Source organism: Mya arenaria, chromosome 10 (assembly GCF_026914265.1).
Source record: "Mya arenaria isolate MELC-2E11 chromosome 10, ASM2691426v1".
In the NCBI taxonomy this organism is placed as follows: domain Eukaryota; kingdom Metazoa; phylum Mollusca; class Bivalvia; order Myida; family Myidae; genus Mya; species Mya arenaria.
The window spans coordinates 6,871,250-6,890,210 of NC_069131.1; the positions used below are offsets into that span (position 1 = coordinate 6,871,250).

At 39.1% G+C, this 18,961-nt stretch overlaps 1 protein-coding gene across 2 annotated transcripts in view; it reads right to left on the bottom strand.

The window, feature by feature from the left end:
• The window catches only part of LOC128206082 (two pore potassium channel protein sup-9-like), a 110,627-nt gene that overhangs the window by 8,814 nt on the left and 82,852 nt on the right, over window positions 1-18,961 (bottom strand). For both annotated transcript variants that reach the window (XM_052908231.1, XM_052908232.1), the window contains exon 2: window positions 12,827-13,942. In XM_052908231.1, coding sequence (XP_052764191.1) covers window positions 12,827-13,109 — 283 coding nt within the window. In that variant the 5' untranslated portion in view covers window positions 13,110-13,942. The remainder of the gene's footprint in view (window positions 1-12,826; window positions 13,943-18,961) is intronic.

The following is an 18,961-nucleotide window of genomic DNA, read 5'->3' on the forward strand; positions in this document are numbered from 1 at the left end:
GCACCCATTCTTTTATAAAACCTGGCTAAACCCTAATTAATATGCTCGAGTTATACGGGAAATTTGTCAAAGCTAAAACAGTCACTCAACGAGAGAGACACTAAATTACAAGATACAGCACATATATACATATAATTATTTAAATAAAGGCTAGGGCAAACGCATTGGAACTGTCAAGACAAAATCACAGGAGTTCACCGAAGGGTTAAACGGTCTCGTCTAATACAAACATTATTTACATTCGTCTGTCGCTTTCTGTAAAGAAAACTGAAAACATAGTGTGCTTTTGCCTACAACTTTCAATAATGTTGGATTAAATAAGGCATAAATATTGCCAAAAATCAACAACAGTTCTGCTGTCCACTTTTTGGACTAAGTCTCGTAAGACTTGTTTATTTTCATTTTCTTCCTGAATCACAACCAATCACCCACTGTAACTCAATCTCCCTGTTTCAATTCTACGTTATCAAGTTATTGTTGTAAAAGTCACTAAGTTTACTAGGATGAAGCTACGTCTATTAAAATGCACATCCCTAATGCTGCCGTAAGCCGAAACATTAAAACAAATTCCGTTAGATTTGCATGCTAAAAGCATGTAATTAATGTTTGTCTCAATAATATAAAAATGGCGAATAGAAATGTCAATGTTCTTGGGGATCAATTATTCCCAAATACTTGATGAACATTTGGATTAAATGTAATGCCTAAGATACAGAAAATGGCCATACAGGAATCTGAACAATATAAGTTGATTAGGTAGAAGATGAAACCAGAAAATATAATTGGAAACTACTAAATGGCCATAGAAATATCTAAAAGAACAAGTGTAGCTCTGTATTATTCGTAAATTGAACACACGTGAAGTGGTTCTCATTAAGCAAAATGGTAGTGGCTCAATTAACATTAATAGCCGTAAATCCACAGAAGACCATTAGCGAAGCATGGATGCGGTACATCATTAAGATACCTTCTTAGTCATACAAGAACCAAGTCAGATCACTTGCAAGAATCTTTTCTGGGCCAAAATTGTTTTGATCCAGGGTCTTTTAAGTTTGCCAGATGTCGAATTTTGTTGTTCACTATTTTTTTAAATAAACATCCTTTACTATCCTTTGAATATGATCTTGTTCTGTTTAAAACCAATACAAACCCATGTGTAACGAACATACATCTTAAGTGATAAACTTACAACTAATTACTAAATAATGCATTTATTAAAAATTTATATGAAAATATTAATTACTGATTACATGATTGCCATCGTGTATTTAATAGCTGAAAACGCTCATATGTTAAATAACTGGTGAGTCCCGAAAGATTTACAGGGATCAACTATCGTCTCATAAGGTAGAAATACAGTGTTGTCTGCATCTTTCTTTCAAATTAAACACGGTATTCTTCAGAACCATTGTTTTCGATATTTATTCATTCTCTGCGGTAAATTAAAACAACTGAAATAATCGTGGTACTACTTATTTGGGAGAGTGCACCTTTAACGGCTACTAATATTGTCCCTAAAGGATTCATTGTTTTAATAGGAAAAGTGTCTGTATAGCTCTTAGATTCACTGGAGGGCGACGAAACAGTTCTCTGTCGGATTTCTTCTTTATTGTTCCAAAATATCATTACATTTCTGGATTAATCAACCCTCGAAATGAATGTTTTACTTCTTCATAAGAAAACACACATTTTATAAGCTTATCGAAATTTGAAAATTTTAAAATATCATATTTTTGTATATATGCTACAAACGGACCATTGTTAGTATGTAGTCGTATTGTTTATAGAAATATTTAACCTTTTAAGCGTACATCAAATATTCAGGAATCTTGAAATTGTTTTTGTTTACCAGGTGATAGAAGCTAAAAATACGGAAAATCCTCCAGGCAATTTCTATATTGAGACTGTATATAAGAAGTGATGTATCGACTTCAAGTTTCTCTTCTAAAGTACATAATATATTTCTTGGAAAAATAAAGCCTCGTTCTTCAAAGCTGCACTCTCACAGATTGACAGTCTTGAGATTTTCTAAGTTTTTGTCTCAGAATCAGCTAATTTCCGAAAATTGGCGAAAATATCATTTTTCTGAAAGCGTAAGTAACGCTCTTAGCTATTCAGCAGTCTTGTATAACTTGTTTCCAGACATTTACGCAAACATTGGTTCGAGAGTGAAGCTTTAAGGACAATTCGCGTAGAGGTCACTGGTGTCGTGCAGTTCTTGGTTTAAGTAAATATACAATATAAAACAAACATCATGTAAAATGTCTGAGAAGTAATATGAGATAGATAACTTAAAACAGCAAAATGCATCAAACTGTTGTTTTTCATCGAACAAAATGATCCTGCACTGTAGAATGATTAGTTAAATGACATCTTTTAATGGAACGCCGGCACTGCCTTTCGTACTATTAGTATAAGAACAGACACACGGCTGTTAAAGTATTGGGGAAAGAGACATATAGTGGAGTACCGTGACTACAGTGGGAAAGAGACATATAGTGGAGTACCGTGACTGCAGTGGGAAAGAGACATATAGTGGAGTACCGTGACTACAGGGGGAAAGAGACATATAGTGGAGTACCGTGACTACAGTGGGAAAGAGACATATAGTGGAGTACCGTGACTACAGTGGGAAAGAGACATATAGTGGAGTACCGTGACTACAGTGGGAAAGAGACATATAGTGGAGTACCGTGACTACAGTGGGAAAGAGACATATAGTGGAGTACCGTGACTACAGTGGGAAAGAGACATATAGTGGAGTACCGTGACTACAGTGGGAAAGAGACATATAGTGGAGTACCGTGACTGCAGTGGGAAAGAGACATATAGTGGAGTACCGTGACTGCAGTGGGAAAGAGACATATAGTGGAGTACCGTGACTACAGTGGGAAAGAGACATATAGTGGAGTACCGTGACTGCAGTGGGAAAGAGACATATAGTGGAGTACCGTGACTGCAGTGGGAAAGAGACATATAGTGGAGTACCGTGACTACAGTGGGAAAGAGACATATAGTGGAGTACCGTGACTACAGTGGGAAAGAGACATATAGTGGAGTACCGTGACTGCAGTGGGAAAGAGACATATAGTGGAGTACCGTGACTGCAGTGGGAAAGAGACATATAGTGGAGTACCGTGACTACAGTGGGAAAGAGACATATAGTGGAGTACCGTGACTACAGTGAGAGGTAGAGACATATAGTGGAGTACCGTGACTACAGTGGGAAAGAGACATATAGTGGAGTACCGTGACTACAGTGGGAAAGAGACATATAGTGGAGTACCGTGACTACAGTGGGATAGAGACATATAGTGGAGTACCGTGACTACAGTGGGAAAGAGACATATAGTGGAGTACCGTGACTACAGTGGGATAGAGACATATAGTGGAGTACCGTGACTACAGTGGGAAAGAGACATATAGTGGAGTACCGTGACTACAGTGGGAAAGAGACATATAGTGGAGTACCGTGACTACAGTGGGAAAGAGACATATAGTGTGGAGTACCGTGACTACAGTGGGAAAGATACATATAGTGGAGTACCGTGACTACAGTGGGATAGAGACATATAGTGGAGTACCGTGACTACAGTGGGAAAGAGACATATAGTGGAGTACCGTGACTACAGTGGGAAAGAGACATATAGTGGAGTACCGTGACTACAGTGGGAAAGAGACATATAGTGGAGTACCGTGACTACAGTGGGAAAGATACATATAGTGGAGTACCGTGACTACAGTGGGATAGAGACATATAGTGGAGTACCGTGACTACAGTGGGATAGAGACATATAGTGGAGTACCGTGACTACAGTGGGATAGAGACATATAGTGGAGTACCGTGACTACAGTGGGAAAGAGACATATAGTGGAGTACCGTGACTACAGTGGGATAGAGACATATAGTGGAGTACCGTGACTACAGTGGGAAAGAGACATATACTGGAGTACCGCGACTACAGTGGGAAAGAGACATATAGTGGAGTACCGTGACTACAGTGGGAAAGAGACATATAGTGGAGTACCATGACTACAGTGGGAAAGAGACATATAGTGGAGTACCGTGACTACAGTGGGAAAGAGACATATAGTGGAGTACCGTGACTGCAGTGGGAAAGAGACATATAGTGGAGTACCGTGACTGCAGTGGGAAAGAGACATATAGTGGAGTACCGTGACTGCAGTGGGAAAGAGACATATAGTGGAGTACCGTGACTACAGTGGGATAGAGACATATAGTGGAGTACCGTGACTGCAGTGGGAAAGAGACATATAGTGGAGTACCGTGACTGCAGTGGGAAAGAGACATATAGTGGAGTACCGTGACTACAGTGGGAAAGAGACATATAGTGGAGTACCGTGACTACAGTGGGATAGAGACATATAGTGGAGTACCGTGACTACAGTGGGAAAGAGACATATAGTGGAGTACCGTGACTGCAGTGGGAAAGAGACATATAGTGGAGTACCGTGACTACAGTGGGAAAGAGACATATAGTGGAGTACCGTGACTACAGTGGGAAAGAGACATATAGTGGAGTACCGTGACTGCAGTGGGAAAGAGACATATAGTGGAGTACCGTGACTACAGTGGGAAAGAGACATATAGTGGAGTACCGTGACTGCAGTGGGAAAGAGACATATAGTGGAGTACCGTGACTGCAGTGGGAAAGAGACATATAGTGGAGTACCGTGACTACAGTGGGATAGAGACATATAGTGGAGTACCGTGACTGCAGTGGGAAAGAGACATATAGTGGAGTACCGTGACTACAGTGGGAAAGAGACATATAGTGGAGTACCGTGACTACAGTGGGAAAGAGACATATAGTGGAGTACCGTGACTACAGTGGGAAAGAGACATATAGTGGAGTACCGTGACTACAGTGGGAAAGAGACATATAGTGGAGTACCGTGACTGCAGTGGGAAAGAGACATATAGTGGAGTACCGTGACTGCAGTGGGAAAGAGACATATAGTGGAGTACCGTGACTGCAGTGGGAAAGAGACATATAGTGGAGTACCGTGACTGCAGTGGGAAAGAGACATATAGTGGAGTACCGTGACTGCAGTGGGAAAGAGACATATAGTGGAGTACCGTGACTGCAGTGGGAAAGAGACATATAGTGGAGTACCGTGACTACAGTGGGAAAGAGACATATAGTGGAGTACCGTGACTACAGTGGGAAAGAGACATATAGTGGAGTACCGTGACTACAGTGGGAAAGAGACATATAGTGGAGTACCGTGACTACAGTGGGAAAGAGACATATAGTGGAGTACCGTGACTACAGTGGGAAAGAGACATATAGTGGAGTACCGTGACTACAGTGGGAAAGAGACATATAGTGGAGTACCGTGACTACAGTGGGATAGAGACATATAGTGGAGTACCGTGACTACAGTGGGGAAGAGACATATAGTGGAGTACCGTGACTACAGTGGGAAAGAGACATATAGTGGAGTACCGTGACTACAGTGGGATAGAGACATATAGTGGAGTACCGTGACTACAGTGGGATAGAGACATATAGTGGAGTACCGTGACTACAGTGGGATAGAGACATATAGTGGAGTACCGTGACTACAGTGGGAAAGAGACATATAGTGGAGTACCGTGACTACAGTGGGAAAGAGACATATAGTGGAGTACCGTGACTACAGTGGGATAGAGACATATAGTGGAGTACCGTGACTACAGTGGGAAAGAGACATATAGTGGAGTACCGTGACTACAGTGGGATAGAGACATATAGTGGAGTACCGTGACTACCGTGGGAAAGAGACATATAGTGGAGTACCGTGACTACAGTGGGAAAGAGACATATAGTGGAGTACCGTGACTACAGTGGGATAGAGACATATAGTGGAGTACCGTGATTACAGTGGGAAAGAGACATATAGTGGAGTACCGTGACTACAGTGGGAAAGAGACATATAGTGGGGTACCGTGACTGCAGTGGGAAAGAGACATATAGTGGAGTACCGTGACTACAGTGGGATAGAGACATATAGTGGAGTACCGTGACTACAGTGGGAAAGAGACATATAGTGGAATACCGTGACTACAGTGGGAAAGAGACATATAGTGGGGTACCGCGACTACAGTGGGATAGAGACATATAGTGGAGTACCGCGACTACAGTGGGAAAGAGACATATAGTGGAGTACCGTGACTACAGTGGGAAAGAGACATATAGTGGAGTACCGTGACTACAGTGTTGTAACAAAACTACTTTAAAACAAACAAATGGTCGTGTTGGTTGTTATACACATGATGATGTATGACTAATACACATCATGTCAGCTTAATGCATTTTCCAACGAATCGACTCTGTCAGTTTTATGAATAATAATCATCAAATCGCATGCTACTGGTTTTGGAATTAAACTTTTACAATGCCTCGATATGAACAGCGACTTTAACATGGAATTGCTTTGTTCCTCCTGCTGTTTTATTAATGGTGTTCTGCAGATATCAACTATCTCATGCGCAATCCAATTGTATGACTTAAAAATCACAGTTACAAATCAGTCAATAATACAACAATAGCATAAACATGTGACATGTCTGTTAGTAAATAACCCACTGGAATAATGTCATTGACGTGGCCTGGAATTATTCATACCGTATATGAAGCTTCATTGCTTTAATTTGAATGCAATCTGACGCAATATATAGGGAGGTTTTCAGTATATCGCAGGGGCGGTGTCAGTATCTGATTTAAGAGGGGTGTAGCTTGGTGTACAACTCAAATAGTTCGCCCCCTCTCCTCGGATAACAAACATACACTCTTAAAATGATATGTTGGTTTGGATTTGTCTTTTACATGTATTAAACCGAATTGGTATATCCGTGTATCTCTTTGTCTTTTCATGTTTTTAACGGTGCGCTATATATGCTTAAGTCAAATAAGCATTCTGTTGTGTTCTATTCTGTTCCGTTCTTTTAAGCACATTCGCTTCTCACAAAGCTGAACAAGCGCGGTTTCTCTGTGTTTTCTCTTATGACACCCACAAAACAAGACCACATGATCGCGCAATATCGTGCCGTCGAGAGTTACTTAGTCTAGCTTATTATAGCTTTCTTTACAATCGTTGTAAAAACAACAACAACAAAAGTCTAATAGCCTTCCTATTTTAGATTTAATGGTCTCAATATTCCACTATATATATCGTAAAAAAAACTTTCCGAATTTAATACATCGTATGAAATAGCTATTTCATAAATATTCAAAGACGTCGACTTAAAATAGTAACTATTAAAAGTGAATCTGAAATGTTTCGTTATCTGATCAATTCCAATAAAAAGTACTTATAGGCCTCCAATAGTTATAACATTACCCGACAGTTTATGAATATAATTTTTTTAAGTGGTTTATTCCAGACAACAGGTTTCTTCCAGGCTATAAGGTAAGCCTGTCCAGTTTGTCACTGTCGGCTTATTACGGTGTAAAACTAGACACATTGAAATACAAAATTGCGGAAGTCGTTAAAAACAAAAAGAGACATCGTCGAATATTTTCAAGAAATTGCCACAAAGCACAGGATAAGCATTAATTTTAGTCTAGTTTTAAGATTAAATCTTTAGCAAGCCTAAACATAAATTATTTCATATATATATACTTTTACGTGTGCAAGTGTAGGTTGTACATTGCAATTTTACGAATGAAGATCAACATAGACGTTACCTATAAAAGTATTTAAAACAACGGAGTTAGGCCAAGAAAGTCGCGATCTTCATCCTTACGACCTTTATTGAATGGATGCTAAAGGAGGAAAGCAATAGATGTAGGTGCAAAAAAAGTTGCTAGTATTTTAAAACAACAATGGGACTTGGTGGCTTTGTGGTGATTGCTTCGAGTTTAAAAAAATGCAAGTGTGTAATCCAGGACGTGAGTTCAAGTCACTATTTGGTAATATATTCTCGTTTGCAAAGAATTCATCGAGATATCACCAAATAGTCACATGACACTATTAATTGAACAGATTGAATATGTGTTTCACCGATACAAAATACTTGAACTAAAAACCAAAATGACAATTAAAAATACAACAATTTGAAAACAATACTTTGTTTTGTGAAAAACGCTTAAAACATTACCAATAGTTTTCCAAGAAAAAGGTTTTACACTTTTTTAGCACAGCAATTGCATACCTTCATGGCATTAATGAATTAAATCTTTTGCAAGTATAGAATTGTTTTTGATTGTTTGGAGAAGATGTTTGTTTTAAGGAACTAATTAATAGAAGATTCGTTTGAAGCGGAAGCTAGTGGAAATAAAGTACGCCTATTATCAGTTCAAAACTAATCCAAACTTTTTCACTTTGTATACTAACAAATCAAGTTATGTTAAGCCACGTTTAATTAGTAACATAAATAGCCTTGCTAATCATTTGATCTTTGTGCATCCTCTGATCTTATGAAGCTGCCTTAGTTTGCGGTAACCCCAGTGTGTATAAGAACAAACAATACTGTCTAATTGATAGTGATTTAATATGGTTTGTGTCGGGACTTCGTAATAGAAACTGACAACATTGACCATTGCGCTGTATTTTTATTTTACCTTAATTTGTATGGCCATGAAGTTGTTATAACATTATTTGCTATTAAATATATGTTATCTTTTGCTATTTTATAATATCCTGTCATATTATGTTTGTGTACTGTTTAACCAGGTCGCCATTACAGCCTTAATAAATCGCCATTACAATCCTACCATATCGCCATTACAGTCCTACCATATCGCCATTACAGTCCTACCATATCACCATTACAGTCTTACCAGATCGCCATTACAGTCCTATCATATCACCATTACAGCCTTACAAGATAACCATTACAGTCTTACGAGATCGTCATTAAAGCACTACCAGATCGCCATTACAGCGTAACCAGATCGCCATTACAGGCCTACCAGATCACCATTACTGTTTAACCAGATCATCATTACAGCCTTACCAAAGCACCATTAAAACCTTACCAGATCGCCATTTCAGCCTTACCAGATCGCCATTACAGTCCTACCAGATCACCATTACAGCCTTACCAGGTCGCCATTACAGCCCTACCAGATCGTCATTACAGCCTTACCAGATCGCCATTACAGCCTTACCAGATCACCATTACAGCCTTACCAGGTCGCCATTACAGCCTTACAGGATCACCATTACAGTCTTACCAGATCGCCATTAAAGCCCTACCAGATCACCATTACAGTCCTACCATATCACCATAACAGCCCAACAAGATTGCCATTACAGCCCTACCAGATCGCCATTTAAGCCTAACCAGATCGCCAGATCGCCAGTACAGACGTACCAGACCGTCATTACAGCCCTACCAGATCGCCATTACAGCCCTATCAGATCGCCATAACCGCCCAACCAGTTCACCATTACGGCCTTACCAGATCACCATTACAGCCTTACAAGATCACCATTACAGCCTTACCAAATCGCCATTACAGCCTTACCATATCACCATTACAGCCGTACCAGATCACCATTACAGCCTTACCAGATCACCATTACAGCCCTACTAGATCACTATTACAGCCTTACCATATCACCATTACAGCCGTACCAGATCACCATTACAGCCCTACCAGATCGCCATTACAGCCCTACTAGATCACTATTACAGCCTTACCAGAGCACCATTACAGTCTTACCAGATCGCTTTTACAGCCTTACCAGATCGCCATTACAGCCTTACCAGATCACCATTACAGCCCTACCAGATCGCCATTACAGCCTTACCATATCACCATTACAGCCGTACCAGATCACCATTACAGCCCTACCAGATCGCCATTACAGCCCTACTAGATCACTATTACAGCCTTACCAGATCGCCATTACAGCCTTACCAGATCGCCATTACAGCCTTACCAAATCGCCATTACAGCCCTACCAGGTCGCCATTACAGCCCTACCAGGTCGCCATTACAGCCCTACCAGATCGTCATTACCGCCCTACCAGATCGCCATTACAGTCTTACCAGATCGGCATTACAGCCTTACCAGATCACCATTACAGCCTTACCAAGTCGCCATTACAGCCTTACCAGGTCGCCATTACAGCCTTACCTGGTCACCATTACAGCCCTACCAGATCACCATTACAGCCCTACCAGATCGCCATTACAGCCCTACTAGATCGCCATAACAGACCTTCCAGATCGCCATTACAGCCCTACCAGATCGCCATTACAGCCCTACTAGATCGCCATAACAGACCTTCCAGATCGCCATTACAGCCTTACCAGATCACCATAACAGTCCTACCATATCACCATTACAGCCCTACCAGATCGCCATTACGGCCTTTCAGGATCACCATTTAAGTCCTACCATATCACCATTACAGCCTTACCAGATCGCCATTACGGCCTTACCAGATCACCATTACATTCCTACTATATCACCATTACAGCCTTACCAGATCGCCATTACAGCCTTACCAGATCGCAATTTAAGCCAAACCAGGCACCATTACAGCCCTACCAGATCACCATTACAGCCTTACCAGATCGCCACTACAGCCTTACTAGATAACCATTACAGCCCTACCAGATCACCATTACAGCCTTACCAGATCGCCATTACGGCCTTACCAGATCACCATTACATTCCTACTATATCACCATTACAGCATTAATAAATCGCCATTACAGCCTTTCCAGATCGCAATTTAAGCCCAACCAGGTCACCATTACAGCCCTACCAGATCGCCACTACAGCCTTACCAGATCGCCATTACGGCCTTACCAGATCACCATTACATTCCTACTATATCACCATTACAGCATTAATAAATCGCCATTACAGCCTTTCCAGATCGCAATTTAAGCCCAACCAGGTCACCATTACAGCCTTACCAGATCGACACTACAGCCTTACTAGATAACCATTACAGCCCTACCAGATCACCATTACAGCCTTACCAGATTGCCATTAAAGCCTTACCAGATCACCATTACAGCCTTACCAGATTGCCATTACAGCCTTACCAGATCGCCATTACAGCCTTACCAGATCGCCATTACAGCCCTACCAGATCGCCATTACAGCCTTACCAGGTCGCTATTACAGCCTAACCAGATCACTATAACAGCCTTACCGGTTCGCCATTTCGTCTTACTAGATCGCCATTGCAGCCCTACCATATCACCATTACAACCTTACCAGATCGGCTTTACAGCCCTACCATATCGCCATAACCGCCCTACCAGATCACCGTAACAGCCATACCAGATCGCCATTACAGCCTTACCAGATCACCATTACAGCCCTACCAGATCGCCATTACAGCCTTACCAGATCGCCATTACAGCCTTACCAAATCGCCATTACAGCCCTACCAGGTCGCCATTACAGCCCTACCAGATCACCATTACAGTCCTACCATATCACCATAACAGCCCAACAAGATTGCCATTACAGCCCTACCAGATCGCCATTTAAGCCTAACCAGATCGCCAGATCGCCAGTACAGACGTACCAGACCGTCATTACAGCCCTACCAGATCGCCATTACAGCCCTATCAGATCGCCATAACCGCCCAACCAGTTCACCATTACGGCCTTACCAGATCACCATTACAGCCTTACAAGATCACCATTACAGCCTTACCAGATCACCATTACAGTCTTAACTGATCACCATTACAGCCTTACCAGATCACCATAAGAGATTAATATCAATTGTATTTACAACTTAAAAAACCCACCTGGTAACCAATAACTTTTTAATTATTTATGCATGCTTAACATAGGAAGTTGACCTCGTTAACATAGTTTCTATCATGTAAAGGATGCGTTATACATTCCGTAATAAGCGTAATTTTCTGAATAGTTATGTCACACAAAACTAGATCTGATCCTGCAGCCTGGTGCAATAATATATGTGGTTGCGTGAGTACGTGCGTGCTAACGTTTGTGTGTTCGTGCGAGTGTACGAGTGTCTGTAGGTGTGTGTACGTACATATACTTTGTAAATATTTGTACTTCATACTACATGCATTTTGTGAAAAGAATAAGATCAAATATTGAAAACTGTGACACAAGGCTACAAGGTTTTTCGACGCTTTTCACTTTTAAATGTTCAATGTCGTATGTTTATCTTACTTCACACAGCAAAGCCAATAAGTAATACGAAGGTACATGTACGTTGTTGTTGGGTATATTTTCCATCCTTCAATGTCAAAAGGAGAGTGGTAAAAATGTGTGTAGAAGGGGGGGGGTGAATTTTACAGTTGTCAGCCTCTTTCCTAGTGCAATGTAGTTTTAATCAATATCAAAGGGCACCATGGTAAGCCGAAACGGTAAACAGTACCTCTGACGATAAAACATGTAGCAACTAATCGTTCTTGCTTCGGTTAGTGAATTACGTTACTTTTACTGTATCGTACCTTGTAATACTTCGACGAGAAATCAGAACATACTATTGTATATTGCTATTGGCTATCAATAGCCTAGACTGATAGGTTATGGTAGGTTATATGTATTTATATACAGGTGCCGAGAAGGTTTGTAAACGGCCCGGTAGCGCAGTCAGTAGAACAATCGCCATGCCAGCGGGGGGACCCGGGTTCGATCTCCGGTCTGCCCGTTGCGGTCTGGCAGTTGAACATTTCTCTCATACTTGTATAGGTTACGGTACCGTGACACACACACACCCTACAGTCTAGGTTATTGATGGCCTATGTCAATACTAATTAGAGTTTGCACAAGTAGCTTACGGCGATAAGCTGGTTTAACTCTGAACATAAAATACTAACATATAATCAAAGGTAATACCTGAATAAACTATACCCACCTATTGTTGTTATCACAGTTAAAGCAAAATAAAAAGCGCCAGCAAACTTCCACTGTGTTCCGGCTTTGTATGGGACTGATAATATGATATTTCTTCGTAGCAGGTTAAAATCGTTATCTGTCATGTTATATCTAGACCGAATGATATGCTCTTGAGAACTGTAGTCTCTGCTCTTCTCTCGCTCAGTTTCAGATTCGAGTGCGTCAAATACAGCCGCTCCGACCAAGAGGTACGTGAATGTGCAGACAATTAAGGATAAAGTCCGAGTGTTTTGTTTCTTCATATCGGGACCACGTGGTTATCATGTGACTTGTAGGCGCATGCACCGCCTGCTCTTCCGGTCACTCGTGCTATTTTTAGCCGCACTCTATTCAATGTGGCCATCAATTTAATACTTAAGATTAAGTCAGATTATTTCAAATCCTCCATCACAGAACACACGGTTCACATTTCATGAACAACTTTATATCCAATTTTTTTCTCATAAACTCCAAAACTCAAGGTGGCATTTTGTGCAAACAGAAACATGGAATGATTTTCCGATACTCTACTAGCCATTCCAACATAATGCTTTGACGTTACATGATTGTGTTGATTCTGGAAGACAGATTTCCATTGAGTGTACTTTAATCCATTTGTTCACGCAACTATCTCCACGTATTGGCAGATCGGTGACGAAGACGCAGCGATACACATCCAATTAACTTCCCTGACATATGCGGACTTAATACACATAAATATCTCAGAATTAAATGAAAATCACAAAATATCCAGAGAATACACAGGCAATTTTCATCTCCCCAGTTCTCTTGTTATCGTCGTATTTCTCGCTCCCTTAATCCCTCGGCTAATGTTTTTTTCCAGCGCTATAGACTAGCTAGGGTTCATTTTTCCTCAGCCATGTATGAAGATGAGAACTATCTAGGGAACTCAAGGGACCCGAGTTTAACTAGAGATGCGACTTTCCAATTTCAGTTATCTGTTTACCATCTCTCCCATTTCCATACAATCTCCGCCAAGGAAAAGGCCGCGTGTCCTGTTCACTCCCCGCTGTTTAATGCCTTTGTCTGTCTTTTTTCTCCGATTCCCAAGGAACAGTGTTCGTTACTTCGTCACCTGAAACACAATGGCAAACTATATAAGGAATTCAAGTGAATTTACAAAGCTTAACGATACAAAATTGAACATGAAATTGTATTCATTTATGAAAAGTTAACAGTCCACGAGCAAAAACGGAATTTAATAAATGATAAATAACGGCTAAGTAACACACTTGAGAACAGTATTATATCTTTAAGTACTATTATATGATTGACGATTTAATAAAAAAAATATAGGCAGTTAAAACTATGAAAGGTTGTCAAGTCTTCGCTATGTCCTTATCTGAGAACAAAATTAATAAATGAATTCCGATAAAATAAAGTAAACAATCGTAGAAATTGAAAGCTCGTACAGCCAGTTATAATCTAGTACTAAGAGTATTCATCATGTATAACGCCATCCGATGTACAATGCTGCGAAGTTTTAATGCATAGTGATCACAGGGTTAAACATATTTTAATCAGTTCATTTTTACAAACATAACAGTACAGCAATATTAAGTTGAAATGGATTGGAAAACAAGCAATGTTTTTGCTTATACTTATTTCTTTTTATGCATGAGTGCATAGTCAGTGTATGATGCGCACAGTATGATGAAAAATACTTTCATAAATAAGCCTAGTGATATATTTTTACAAGAACTGTTCAAATTATTTTACATTTAACTTGAATATTAAATAGTAATAATAATAATAAAAATAATAATAATATTAATAATAATAATAATAATAATAATAATAATAATAACTAAAACAAAACAAACAAAAACATTTGATTTGATGTGTAGAGAATGGATATGTATTCATTACACCGAAAATAATAATTCAAACCCACATTTTGGGTGTTAAAAGATTACGCAATAAGCCATTTCTCGTCGATTTCAATTGAAATAAAATACTTTTTTTTATAAGAAATCAGAAAGAAACTACCTTTAAAATGATACCAGCATTGTATGGGGTCACATGGCAACAAAATGTAACATTTAACATGTCGGAAAATAGTTTGATAGTTTCAAATTATATGTTTCTTGTGATCATATAACCGATTTTAAATAAATCTTATTGTATCTTGTAATCGCCAATGTCTCAATAAAATGCCAAGCTTATTTCTACATCTGGTACTTCTACTAGTATCCCCTATAAGAGAAATGTTCATTCGGTGCTTCATAAGGCTAGAACGTTCTAACGCTGACATCTGAAAAGCCAAACTGTTTAAAGTTCCCTTTTTTCAACAATTCTAGACCTTATTTATTGCCTACAATCATGCAATATTCAAATATTCCACGAATTGTTTACAATATTATCTGCTCTTAAACTGTAATAAAGTATGTGACGTTGAAAAAAACATTAAATTTTGAGAATCTAAATATTTATCTTGTTTGTGAAATTCTGAATTTAAACCTCGTTGGTATTAATGTGTGACCTTTCGACATTTGAATGTTCCTAGGACGTCAATGCACACGAGGGCAATCAGGATCCCAAATTGGGGTTATGTCATACAGTCTTTATACTAATTCTGCTTTCAGATCATTCTTGAAGCACATCACCAACTTCAGTTTTCATCTTTTCATTATGTTCTAATCTTTCAAATCGTAAACATTTAATCAATTGTAAACACACACTGAACTTGTATTTGTTATAACTGAATTACTTGAAGTGCACATTGAAAATGAACATATTAAGTAATTGAGCCAAGTTTTCAACCAAACATACCTCAGTTTAAACGTCAAATAGAATTCTAAAAGCATAGTTGAAGTAAACGCAATATCACAATGCTGTTACAAAGCTAGATCAAGTCAAAAATGTCAGAGAGAAAGACAGGGAAAGACCGACCAACCGACAGAGACAGCCCGACCGACCAACGAACAAACAGACAGAGACAGCTCGACCCATCGACAGATAGACGGAGACCGACCGACGGACCGACCGACCAACCGAAGAACATACAAAGAGACAACCCGACCGACCAACCAACTGACACAAAGAAAGAGAAAGCCCGACCGACCGACGGAAAGACAGACAGAGACAGCCCGACCAACGAAAACCCAAAAAGAGACAGCCTGACGACCGACCGATGGACAGAGAGAAAGACACAACCCGACCGACCGACCGACGAACAGACAGACGGAGACAGCACAAACGACAGGCTGACAGACGGAATAAATCGCAGTTAATTTCAATAGAACAGATACAAAATACTTCATAAAGCTTTAACTAAATTGTGCGAGAGAAAATTAATTCAATGCGCACTCATTTTGTCCACAGACAAATAATTCATTAAATATTGTATGAGATTGATCATGCAGGGAAAGGCGTAATCCATCAACTGTTTTGCAAATCGGGATTGGTTGCATGTACATAATCATCTAAATAATAATACTCACGAATATACACTGTAGTGTGTTATTTAATACTAAGGATGTAGCCTTTTTGAATAATTCATGAGCCATATAGTATATAGAAAGTATTGAAGCATTTCTGCTGAAATATTCACTTGTACATACTGATTTGTCTACACAAATATCCAGTTCCACTAATAAAAAGCAATAAAAAATCTCTCATTTGTCTGATATGGAATAACGAAGATGAATAGCACCAAAACCTAATTGACTTGGCGTTCCACTGTAAATTCACAAGAAATCAGCCAAACTCACTTAAACTGTGCCTAGGCTCCGCGAATTTCAACAATTTCTCGTATATCATCAGTATCTTTCTTACGAAATGAATCGTTTCATCGCCGATTCGTCGTTATTGTCTCAAAGATGTTGCGTTGGCTTGGGGCAAGTGATGCCAATCTGGACGAAAATTCAGTAGCAAAACTCCCCTGGGAGTCTACACACAGTTATAGTTTGTACCATATCAAGATGTTATGAGATTGGAGCGTTAAAGAGTTACATATTATTGGTTCTTTTTTGCATTCGAAGAAATGGAAAAGGTTAGAAAACTGAATACGATCAATGGGTGTTTTCATTTGTATGCATACTCGTGTAATTGTACGGATGTACGTGTACTGGTATTCGTGTACTGATGTACGTCTACTGGTATTTGTGTACTGGTATACGTGTACATGTGTACGTCTATTGGTGTTTGTGTACTGGTATTCGTGTACCGGTATACGTCAACTTGTGTACGTCAATTGGTTTTCGTTAACTGGTGTAACTATACGTAAACTGACACGGGTATATTTAACGTTCTGAAGCCAATTTTATGAACTGTTTATTCCCTTGGCTTAGTCAACGTTAGCCAAACCTTTTATTGATTGGTCAACATTTACCAACAGTTACTGTTGACCATTGAAATCATTTAAACATGCACATCAGCCAAATAAATAAACTATGGACAACCTTATGCAACCGTTATACCATTGTCGCTCGTGTTTCTTTGTAATGATATTTGAACGTAGTCGAATCGTTTCTAGTAAACCACGGGAAACAAAGCAATGATACCGTGCGTCATTGGAAAAATGCACAAATGCTGAACGCCAAGAAGCATAAAACGTAATTTATTCGATGTCTTACGCCAAAAGCTGCGGGATTCACAAATTCGTAATGATCTTTATCCTGGTGGATTTTGACGGGCGTGAGTAGAATGAACGGCCATTTGTCGCTGATCCGCTGATTTATTCTGGAAATCAATTACTGGAGATCCAAACGCTGCTAACAATTTAAAGGCAGTTTGTTGGAACTTAATTCGTCTTGATCAAAATAAATGTGCTTTTTTGGAAGCGCCCTTAAATAATTGCTAGTTCCCGTTTGTTTTCTACTGACAGATTAGAGCGTTGACATCATAAATAAAGAGAAAGTGATGTTTTCTCATTGATCGTATGGGTGCTGTGGTACTGAACCTGATGATTCCTTACAAAGTCTGGTAAAAGCATGCACGTGTTTGTTGACAGATTCTTGTCAGTACATATAAGCCAAAGGCTGACTTAACTACGGGTTTTTACTTCATCACATGTGTTATTGGTTGTAACAGGTATTAGATTTACAACTTTCACAGATTTGTTATCAACTTATGTTTATTGACAAAAGTATGTTATTATTATGATAAACAGACTGATAACTGTTTGCTACATTAAGTTTAACAGTATAGGCTGAACAACATTCTGGTTTATAGCACTCTTATTTATAGACATCATTATCCATATCATTAATATCAAGCACATTTTAGAGTATGTTTTTTTCTTCCTAGATAATGACACTCAAACTTAATGTCCCTTTAGTTTCCACTGTACCAATCATGTAAGTGTACTACCTGTTTTTTTAACTGTACCTGTCATTTCATTCAGTCATTGGCAAAAATAGTTTATGTTGATGCATAGTGACATATGGAATGTAATTTAGGTATCATTTGACTGTTGAAAGTACCTATATAACAGGTTTACTATTTTGAATTGTATATCTGGTTGATTGTAACCTTTTCCGATTCATTTTAATTTCATTCACTTTGACAATAGTTTAAGACTTTATGTCTCTTGACCATGTCTATTGGGCATAGGTTTTGTCTTCGCAGTTATATCCCTGTAACGCTCACAATGGCATTCGGAGCTCCTCGGCCATTTTTATCGAAAACAACCTCGGATGTATGCCGGTGCATCAGTTGAAGTAGTTCGTAATTTTTTTTACTATATCATTAGTTAAATGTAGTGTTTTAGAGTTGAATTTATTGATGTAAGTTTAAATTAATTGACAATGAAGTGTATTATTGCAAACATAATTAAGATTCCCAAGAGATAAGTCATTAAGTTTACCTGCTAAATAAAATTACTACGCGATCTATTTGCAGCAGACTTAAACGTACCGCTTTTTAAGTATGTAAACCGTCCAAATACATCCGAGGTTGTTTTCGATAAAAATTTCCGAGGAGTTCCGAATGTCACTGTGGAGACAGAGATATACATGTAGTGTGCTTCATTCCACAAATGATAATATCGTTATTGTTATTGTTTGGTGCGACTTTTGTGAGAATACACATTGTAAATGTAAAATAATGTTATTAGTGTTGTATATTATATTGTATTGGTTATACGTTTGTT